Source organism: Panicum hallii, chromosome 3 (genome assembly GCF_002211085.1).
Source record: "Panicum hallii strain FIL2 chromosome 3, PHallii_v3.1, whole genome shotgun sequence".
Taxonomy (NCBI): Eukaryota; Viridiplantae; Streptophyta; class Magnoliopsida; order Poales; family Poaceae; genus Panicum; species Panicum hallii.
In genome coordinates, this window is record NC_038044.1 from 62,296,817 (window position 1) to 62,307,842 (window position 11,026).

The following is an 11,026-nucleotide window of genomic DNA, read 5'->3' on the forward strand; positions in this document are numbered from 1 at the left end:
TTTCAAAAAAACCACAGCTGTTTTATCAAACGGTTTTCAGCTTTCTCACAGCCCACAACCAAAAGCAGCTTTTTCATAGCCTACGGCTCATAGCTACTTTTTTAAAAGCCACAGTTCAACCAAACCTATGGGTTCTATCGCATCCGGACATGCCAACGGACAGCACCAATTCTAGCTGGAAAGGGAAACTACAATGTCAATAAGTCTGAGCTGGAAATGGAAACTATAATCAGGTCAGGCTCACTGACAAACACATAGGGGATCAAGCATCGAGAGTTATTGTTCCAGTCTTAACAGTTTAACCTCAGATAAATAAGTCTTTAACAGTTTTGTTATCAGCAACATGAAGTTCTCACATTTTGCTCCCAGTTACATAGAAGTCTTAAATAGCTTTGGGTCTCTGGAACATAAATAACATGAAATTATACAGACAGACAGCAGCGGGCATCGAGGCCTCAACATAATTTACCAGCAGACCAAATGCCACAGATGGTTCTGGAGGGAGGGACTTTGGACAGCAGGCAGTGGATTATTCAACAGTATGTAAAAATGGTTGATCAAGCTCTAAACAGAATGGGAGAAACGAAACTTGCTTGGTTGTTCATCAATAGAGTATGATAGAAATAGTTCTGATGCAGTTGGCCGGTAGGGGATCTCAGGAACCGATAGGATGAGCCTGTACATGAAGAGAGATAAATTAGGCGAGTTGAGATTGGGAAAGGATTAACATCCCAACCGCAAAAAGAAAACAAGAAGCAAAGGTTGTCGTCATGAAAAAACAAGAACCAAAAGGTTTACCACAAGTGCCAGACGATCACAAAATTCTCAAGGTGCTGGTGTCTTGCTCTTTGGATCCTCATTGTTTAAGTCACCACCAAGGGAAGGGAAAGAAGGTATGGACTTGAGAATCAGTTTCCTGCCACTCTTACAGATTGGAGACAGTCCAGTACCCATACGTGGTGGAGAGACTCGCTTCTTATTAGGAGACACAACCTTAACAGAAGTTTGAGGAGATGAATTCCCTTTTAGGGTATCTGATGTGCTATCTCCAAGAACCATTTCTGCATAGTTTCCGAATTGGGAGAGCAGAATATCAGTCTTCAGAGGAGCTTGAGAGTTGCACAGCCGAGAAGGATGTCCAACAAGTTTTGTCGAGGATCGTGGCTTCTTGGAGCTTGGTTTCTTGGAGCTTGGGGGTGGAAGACAAGCCAAGGGCCTGGTAAGAGAAAATGCCTTAAAACTGAGTGTTCTACATAAGAGGCAAGATTCGAGCAACAGATGTGCAAATGCATGACAACTGACATACAAACCTGCACTCCACCATTGAAGGTGTTGTCAGTAAATTCTCAGCAGGAGCAAGGTCAGTAGCTTGGTAGATAACCAGCTGTTTATCGATTTCGCATTTTTCTTCTTTCACACAAGCATTGTTTTCTTCTGATGCCTGCTTAGGCTCCTCTATGCTTAACACAGCAACCCCTTGAATCAGGTTAAATAAAAAGGCCTTAGAAAAACAGTAGATTTTTATGGATAGCAAAATGTAGGATATGGTTAGTGAAACAAGAATTGAAATAAGCTAAGCTAGCCATAGTCGATAACTTCATATAATAACCAAAAGTCTGGATCAAGTACAATGATTATTATTTGCTAACTCAATGTTCTATGAGCCACTAGTGCACCCTTTTAGAATGATATAGCTAATGCAAGCATCTTGCTTGAAACAAGCAAAAGATCATAAGAACCCAAGCTAATCTTGGGAAAGATTTACTTATTAGTGGAGTTTCTGTTGAAAATAATACGGAAGCACACACGATACAGTAATCAGAGCACCACCATGGATATGACATTGTTTGAAAGTGCTATATGACCATTTCCAGCAGAACTAAGGTATTTTGCAGATCAGACAAAGGCCATGACTCCAAATTGAAGCACCATAACCACTACCAATGCAAATGGTCACCTTGGTAATTTAGGAGACAAACACATCAATAGGTGAGTAGGTCATTTTTTTGCTTTTTTTTCTTAATAGGTAACTAACAGAGGGAATATATTGTATTACATTTTCAAGTTGAAAGGTCAAACATGAGCTCACAAAAAATCAGTGAGTACAGTTTTTTATGTGAAGCTAATACTAGTACTATGATTGGAAGATCTCTTAGCTACTTTTCTAATTTGTAGATTGAAAAGGACAGCATGTATGCGACTATGATCTTAGAGCATGTAGGTTGATGTTGCAGCATTTTTTATGAAAAGAAACTTATGAAGATGGATTTGACTCACCCTCCCTTCTTCCAAAAGCATTCTTACAGCCCTCACATCTGCAACTTATGGAGCATCCCACACCGCCCTTGATGAAGAGTAACAATAAGACAAATACAAAGGGACCAAAAAGAAAAGAAGTACTAAATCATGGTAGGAATTGGAACCTGAAAACATTCACAATATTTTTTTAGACACGACGACTTCTTGCAATTGCACCCTCTTTTATGACGAGCTGAAGCAGGAGTTTTGTTGTTGAAGTCCTACAATATTGAAGGTGATGATATTAGCAACAGAGGAGAAAGGAAGAAACTAACTGCAATAAAGGTATTGGCTCTTACCCCTAATTCCAGGCCAGGCTCAGATGTGTGAATTACTTTAGGAGCAAATGCTAATGGATTGCGAGATTCAATCTGCTGTCGTGTAGATAGAACCGTTTCCATATGACTCTCGTTATTTAGACAGCCTTGGCATGTACAAGGTTCAGAACAATATACTCCAGCCGCAAAACATTCACAGTAACTACATGAGAATTACGCAAAAAAAAATTAGTATGGTAACAGAAGATAATCTATCATAGTGTGATTTGTCGGGAATAGAACAGGGGTCCCTTCAAAAGAGGAAAAGCACTACAACCAGTTCAGAACAGGGTAAACATTCATTGGAGAGAAGTGAAACCGGACAAAATATCAGTTTGAATACAAATTTAAAAAAATATAGCTTGGAAAGAATATGGGTAACTCTTGAAAAGGGACTGAAAGAACAGGGTAAACATCCATTGAAGATGGTAGAGGTCACAGGTCGGATGGCCACAACTTGAAGTAGAATGGCACTAGGTGAAGTAGTGGACCATCTAGAGAGGAAAAAAAAACTAGAACAGCTGGCGAACGAAGAGCATGGCAGGGATTTTAATGACTGGACAGTTGTTTCATTTTATCTAGATTAAATAAGATAGGAATGACTTGACTTGACCTATAGACAGACAATCTCGAACCTAAGGAAATAAACATTTTTTGAAGATAATGTCACAACTAATTAAATCATATTTATCCTAATAAAGGGGATTAACCATAAAAGAACAGTAACGACGCAAATAGCAGCCATTCTGTCAGCACAGACTTGGAGCCAGTGTAACAAATACTCTTCAAGGAGCACTAAAAAATACCTGATCTGGATGTGTCACATAATCTTTAAAAGGAGCCCTAAAAAGGTATCTAATCCAGATATCTTGCATGTTATCGTATTTTCTAATGCTAATTTCGTAGGTGAACGCATCTTAGAAGGAAAGTTGCTTATGTTGCACAATGTGCTGGAGCAAGTCAACAGCATAGCAATTTGTATGTTTTTTCTTTCACGAAAGAATAATCCAGATGATCAAGTTTCAGTAGCTAATGGGCGTACATCATTCAAAACAACTCAATTTCCATATTTCCTCTTACTGCCCAACCCCTCTCGGTTGAGCGCCTAACAAAATGGGATGTATCAAGCCTGAAATCAACAAAACTATCTAATGCTGCTCCTGCAAACTGTTCTAAATTCAAAAGTTGAAAATTAACTAGTTCATGAATACAGGAATAAACAAGGTGACCAAGTAGCGAGATGGCTGCAAAACAAAACCTGAACACTATGCAATAACTTGACTTGAATAAGAAACAGAGCAATAGACAGAACCATGATTTCATTAATAATCTTTGTCAGTGGCCCTTGTTGGATCGCATCGTACAGTATCCCAGCTTGAAAAGGCCCTATTGTCACTGTGTCATGTGGGGGCGTCAGTATCAGCGCTGCAGTTGCGCGCGTGACGATGCCGGCGAGATGCCAGCCACAGAGCCAGCAGAAATTAGTGGCTAGGCACTTTAGGCAGGCATGGATTAGGGAATCAGGGGAGGATTATTTCCTTATTAGCAGACCTAAGAGCCTATAAGACTGGTGTACTCAGCAATCACTGGTTGAAGCAAAAGAATTATTAATTCCCAAATCCCCCTCTCTCTCTCTTAATCTCATCCCCTTCACCATTGGGCGCCCAGGGAAGAATCCCTGCGCCTCTTATCAGCTCCAGCTACGAACTGCGTAGCCGAGGCCCTGCTACCCTCAACGCCGGCGCCCTTGACACATTGTTTGTTTAATATTATATCCAAAGCTTAAAAGCACTTAAAACAGTAATAGTGACAGATACACCTACATCTTAGTCAATAAAAAACATGAATAGATTAATAATCAATCATTTAATCCTAACCAGAATTAATAATAAAGACCAGCACTTTTAACATGCATTGATACCTCAAAGGAACCAATATTCAAAGTCATTTCACTTATTCATCAATCTTGTCACATGCAGTAGGTGGGGATAAATTTATACAAGATGCAAGGAACCTTACAGTTTCAAGCATTTTGACTTCTTACAGCTACAACGCTTGCATGAGGTACCATCACCATTGTCAAACTTGTGCCTGAAAAGTACTATTGCATTTCGTGAATTTTCCAATGAAACAATGTTGATGACCTAGAATGAGGGGCATAGACATAGTACCTTTTCTTCTTGGGACTACCCTGACTAGAAGGTTCAGCGCTCGCAACATCGGTTCTTTGAGCAAAATCGTCATTTATAATGTTTTGTTCAGAAGGTGGTGGAGAAGATCCAGCAGGGCATGGCAAATTACTGGATTCATTTATATTAGATAGGATGTCTCGAGAGACTATTTTTTCTTTTGGTATCGCAGCAAGGGCATTCAAATGCAAGCCAATACCAGGCAATGCACATGGAGGGGTTCTCAGAGGCTTTGAGTTGATGTCACCAGGAATAGTTTTGCATTTGGGGGTAGTTGAATTTACAGAACGACGATCTGAAGCTTTATCTACACTTTTATTACTAGCCCCAGCCTTTTCATTGAAAAGGCTGCGCCTACGCGTGCCACGTAAATGCTGTGACAAGCCCTGCAAGAGCAAAAAACATGTTCCTTTACAACCATGAGGAAAAAAAAAACATTGATACTTTAGTAAAATCTGCACGCATAATTAAATAAGAAAACCATTACGCAAAATTAGATTTACTAAAGACAGCACTATGAAGTAAAGAAAGTTAAATACTTATGACAATGTTGTTAAAATGATAACTTAAAAATTGTGCAATTGAGAGCAATAAATGTACAAGGGATGTGAAATGATAACAGCTTATCAACATAGATTTGCTGAAATCCGTTCTGCTATATACAGTTCCCAAGTGCATAGTAACTTATATGAACAAATATATTGCAGTGGTTATTACACTCAAATTAGGCCAATTAGCACTTAGCTACTACTACTCCCTCCATCCAAAATTATAGGTTGTTTTGGCTTTCTAAAGCTATGTACCTAGAAAAGCCAAAACGACCTATAATTTGGAACGGAGGGACGAGGGAGTATGCATTGGTAATATGAGAATATGTCCAAAACTAGATGGTAACAAGAAGCATACATACATTTTGCTCTGTTGGCATGTAATCTCGGGGATCATTGAGCTTGTTGCATGGCATCAACTGACTTTGCAATGCACCAGGGAGCGCTTGAGGGGTATAATCCACTGCTGCCCCTTCCACTGCCCCAGTCCAGTAAAGATGAGGCTCATGCGCAGAATTTTGGATATAATAGTTTGGTTCTTCATTCAACAAGGATTTAGCAGAGTTGGAGTTATCAGCTTCCTGTGTATCATTCACTGACTGTGTTTCTGTTCCAAATGGCAAACTTAATGTCAGCATATCACTATTTGGTTGATTTGCAATCATGTAATCCCCATTATACGCTGCGGGCTCATCCTTATTCTGTTCAGAAAGCTGGCTTTCATGAAGATCCATCCTGGAATGTGACGGATCCATTTTGTCTGGGCCACTCTCATCAAGGTTCATACCTTCTAGGTCCGTACACTCCTGAGATATGGTAAGGTCTGTTTTACCGTCAGCACATTGATCCTTGTCACTTTCAACACTGCCCACACCATTCTGCATGGATTGAGGCAGTTGACTCTCAGAGTTTGATGTATGGTCCGAAGGATCAATAGGAGCCTCGTTTAGGCGACAGTTGATGTTGCAATTCTCTGACACAATGTCTCTACATCTGATCATTCTAAAAGTGATTGTGGATCCTACACGCGTCCTGACACTGTTAGGTGAGTGCAAATCTTGAGGAAGTTGAATAGAATCATCCCTGTCATCACGAAACACAAACTATAAGGCAGGAAGACAGATAGGTAAAACTGGACATTAGCTAGGAAACAATGTATAAGCACCTGATCAGAATTTTAGGTTCCTTTGCTGGATTGACATGTGGTGAAGCAAAGATTGAAGAAACAGGTGCCAAGTCCAACGACTTGAATAGCTGCACATTATGTGCTGTTTCTGAAGGTTTAGGTGGCGGTATAGGCGAGAGATTGTTGATGAAATTAAAGACAGGAGAATCCTGCATGCAGCAAAACCCAGTAAGAAAAAGTAAGCCGCAAATCATCATTTCATCGAAACTTCTGAATAGTTAAAGTAAGCTTAGGCGCCCAAATAGCAACTAGTTGTTTTATCAAAAAAAATGTGAACCAGTTGTGCATTGGTCAATGTAGCAGGTTTGAGAACATGTAGCAGTTGCAGAAGGAAACGAAGCGAGGAAATTGATACAAACAGATCCTAATTGGCAAGCAAATCGTCTCCACAACCTAGCAATATGCATGAGCAGATTCTCACGCCCAGGCTAAATGCAGAGCCAATGGCAGAAACAGCATGAAACTCTGAAGAACACACTTTCCCCACGGACAGAAAAAAGGGCAGCGAATGCTATAAAATCGGTCAAATTAGCAGGCATTCGCGGATCTGGGCAGTGGCGTTGCATACTAAACCCTCCATTTCTCACCAATGCACGCATTGGAGCTCGTCAAATCTCGCAAAAACGAGGCGACAATCCAGACGGACAGCCACTCTCCCCGCAGAACCCCCCAAACAACAAGTCAATTGGTCCATCCATCTATGCGTACAAGGTCTGACAAGGCTGGTCAAATCCCCAAAAGCTCTTCCCCTCTTGGAGCCCTCGATTCCGACATCGGGGAAACCCACGGCCGGGCGCATCAGAACCCTAATCGCCCAATCGGGGGCCGAAATGCGCCATCCCCCACAACAAATCAAGCAAAAAGTCAAGCGGAAGCGGAGCACCAAATCCGCATCGGCCGCGCCCCGGCCGGCCGGCCAGCCAGCCGCCGGCCCGAGCAATCCAGCCCACGAGCTGCCCCCTCCTCCGCCCCCATCCGGATGCCGCCCCCTGAAAAACCCCCCGAAAAACCCCACAGTAAAACCCGAGAAAAATCGGCGGAATGGGTGGCCCGGGGGTGGGGGGCGCGAGATGCGGACCTCGAACCCGGCGGCGGCGGCGGCGGCGCCGGCGCGGGGCCTATCCGGCGTGTCCATCTGGTCCGGCGACCCCGCGGGGGGCCTCCCGCATCTGCCTCCCTCCCCTCCTCCCCGCCCCGCCGCCGCCTCCTAGTCTACTACTACCACAACCACTGACGATGAGTAGCGAGCGGAAGCCGCAGGCAGCAGCGACCCCCCCACTAGTCCTAGTTTTTACTGGGCCTGCGACGACCAGCGTTATACCAGGCACGCCATCTCGCGTGCGGTCGGGTCGCGTCGCGTTTCAAGGGGGGCGGCCATGGGCGGGAACCCCAGGTTTTCGGGGACGGCGGCGGGGGGGGCCACCTGTCAGCGGGGGCGGGACGCCTGGGCCCTGGGCCGCCGCCGCAACAGGCCAGTTGCGGCTGGGCCTTCCTTCGATAGATGATGGGATGGCATGAACAGGGTGTTTGGGATTCACCTCTCCAGGTAATGCGATTGCGTTACGTAGGAAGCATGTGTCATTTTTATTTTATGTTTTGAAAGGAGCAATGTGTCAATTTTCCGACTTGGAGTTTGTTGTTAGACTTATGCTAGAATTCCTCTTGGATGTGGAAAAAACAGTAATCGTTTGTGTACAGCTATATGCAGCTGGTAGAAAATATGCTTTCTCGTCAGGAAATCACTCCTGCCAATTGCCAATTAGCCAACAGAAATATCACCGAGATGCACAAAGAACACGCGCACGTCCCCTTAAGCTTGTTGACACGATAGGAGTCGAGGTTGTATCGGGGAGGTCCAAGGATTCGCAGCAACCCAAAAGAAAAAGTGCTTAGGTATGAATAACTAGCGCAAGGAGTTGATTCATCCCGCCAAAAATCATACGAGGCTCTAGACCATCATATTTTTTTATATGTTGTTACCCCTACTTTACAGTGATTATGATTGTACCCTTATTTTTCTTAACTTTATAATTTTGCCCCTGCCACTCACAAGTCAACGCGATTTTGCCTCTAGTCAACCAAAATTGCGTTGATCAGGGACAACATCACGTTGACCTGTGAGTAGTAGGGGCAAAATCATAAAGTTAAGAAAAATAAGGGTACAATCGCAATCGCACCGCAAAGTAGAGGCAAGAACGCCAATTTCTTTTTTTTAAAGAACCATTACATTTTAAATGAGGACATGGCACTCATAGTGGGACAACATCACGTTGACTTATGAATATTTCTTCCCTTACTTATGAATCACTCATAGTGGGACATGGCACGAATTCATGTACAAGATTTCATAATATGAAATTTTGTTTTAAATGTATACACACCATATGGCATCCACAATACAATTGCAGGTCACGATTTTATAAACAGAATTTCATGGCATAAAGTTTTGCCTAATCCCTGCTATATGATTGCACCCAGAATACACTGGCAGGTCTGTAGTTCATGAACAGAATTCCCTAGCATAAAATTGTGTCTAATACCTAGCATAAGATGGCGTCCAGAATACAATTGATCTGATCACAATTTCATATCAAGAATTTCCTAATTTAATATTCTGCCTAATTCAGATCATAGGATGGCATCCAAAATACTCTCTCCGTTATGAAATATAAGGCATTGAGGGTTCAAAATTTGTACCCAAATATAAGGTATCCTAGGGTATTTTGGAAAGTAATTATTCCTAGCCTGCCATAAGATGAGCAAAATGACAACCAAACAAGACATTAAATAGGATACATGCGTCATTTCCTTCTCTCCCAAATTTATCATAAAATATTAGGATGCTCTATATTACAGGACGGAGGGAGTAGGGTGGACCTGATCATGATCTCACAATAGGAATTTCCTAACTTGAATCTGCCTAATACCTAACCTAAGATGGCGTTTAATACCTAACATAAGATGGCATCGACGCAAATAGGATCTGATCATGATTTTTCATAATAAGAATTTGCTGATATGAAATTCTACCTAATTCATATCATGATTTAGGAAAGGATTTGACCAGAGAATCAATCCTGCTAATCCAGCCATGTAGGGGAATTCACTTCTATATTAGTGATCCCATTTATTTGGAAATATTTTGCCTGTCAATCAACTATCCATGAAATTAGTCTGAGTCAGATCATGATTCATAATAAGAATTTCCTAACATGAAATTCTGCCCAATTCCCAACATATTATGGCGTCCAAAATAGTCTACCAGGTCATGCCTTTATAAATAGTTAGGTCCATGCATTTTTCCAACTCAAACCTGGCCATTGCGAGCAAACATTATGATATCCAGAGCTTTTTTTTGTGCCTCTCGGTGAGACCACGAAGAAACCTCATGGATCTGTTTTAGACGTGTTTGATAGTTCTTTTGAACCACTTCATGGTTCCTCCTCATCATGGATCAAGAGAGGTGGCAATTAAAGATACAAGGTTTGCATCATATTACACAATTATTCCTATTTCATTTTCTTGGTTTACGCTTATCAACTGTTCGTGCATCTTTAGCTGTGTTCCTTTCATTCGGGTGGTTTATGCTTACCAACTTTTCATGCATCACGGACTCCTATGATAGCAACCTTGGGTTCTTCATGGAGGCTTGTGGATAAAATCAATATCTGATGGCAACCAAAGCTATAGTTGATATGTGCTAAATTTATTGAGATGATTAAACAGGGATTATTTTTTTTATCTCCTATCCCAGGTTGCTTGGTCGAAGTGCATAAACATGTATCACTTTTATTGAAAGCCACATATGTTTGTCGTCACTTGAAGGTTTATCGTTGTTACTGTGACATCTACTTGATTTCATTTGTAAGATTATGAATAACCCCATCCATGCAGATATCAAATTTAGACTGAGAACGACGTATGGGTGTTCAATCATCAAACACCTACCGTTGATTGCATTCATCCGGAGAAGCAAGTGTGGTATATTCACGTTTCAGAGATGTATTTGCAAAATCTAAAAGTTGAATGTGGTGTACAAGACAAGTTGATTTGTTGCTACACTCACACGATGATGGAAGAACATTTGCCTATAATTGAGAGTATGGTGCATCACTATGCCGGGCACGACAAGTGTTCCTTAACCATGCATGGATAGCAACTGACCAATTCTCTACATCAAGCTCACACGTGATTGTGATGTTGACGTGTTGATGCACCATATGTTTACTATTGGGTCGGCAAAATTTTATTTAAACCATGTGTACCCCTTAGAGTTGTATGGATGATATATACACTACCACTCAATTGAATAAAGTTAACAATCCTTGTCATGATCATTCATATATGTACAAATTATATTATGTAAGTACACATACACCTCTATTTCCTTTTGCTGTAAGAACATTTAGTTAGAAAGTCAGGATATCCTTCTAAACGTTTGCACATTAGAATCTTCATGATATTCACAAGCTAGCTGCGAAGTATGAT

General features: G+C 41.6%; 1 protein-coding gene across 1 annotated transcript; it reads right to left on the reverse strand.

Moving 5' to 3' along the window:
* Nucleotides 1-290: 290 nt before the first annotated feature.
* Nucleotides 291-7,759, reverse strand: LOC112887707 (protein tesmin/TSO1-like CXC 2). Its single transcript, XM_025953964.1, has 11 exons — nucleotides 7,617-7,759; nucleotides 6,518-6,687; nucleotides 5,715-6,435; nucleotides 4,787-5,190; nucleotides 4,635-4,706; nucleotides 2,598-2,778; nucleotides 2,424-2,519; nucleotides 2,278-2,344; nucleotides 1,311-1,476; nucleotides 799-1,216; nucleotides 291-676 (listed from the first exon to the last, which is right to left on the reverse strand). The coding sequence occupies exons 1-10, from the start codon at nucleotides 7,671-7,673 to the stop codon at nucleotides 826-828; spliced, it is 2,325 nt and encodes a 774-aa protein (XP_025809749.1). The 5' UTR covers nucleotides 7,674-7,759; the 3' UTR covers nucleotides 291-676; nucleotides 799-825.
* Between the last annotated feature and the right edge of the window lie 3,267 nt (nucleotides 7,760-11,026).

What these genes read in the sequence shown, in the direction of transcription:
- LOC112887707 (XM_025953964.1), bottom strand. Translation starts at nt 7,673, where the DNA reads ATGGACACGCCGGATAGGCCCCGCGCCGGCGCCGCCGCCGCCGCCGCC. An exon ending in AAGTCAAAATGCTTGAAACT is followed by an intron (nt 2,779 to 4,634) that starts GTAAGGTTCCTT and finishes ATTCTCATGTAG; the next exon opens with TTACTGTGAATGTTTTGCGG. An exon ending in CCTTCAATGGTGGAGTGCAG is followed by an intron (nt 1,217 to 1,310) that starts GTTTGTATGTCA and finishes TTCTCTTACCAG; the next exon opens with GCCCTTGGCTTGTCTTCCAC.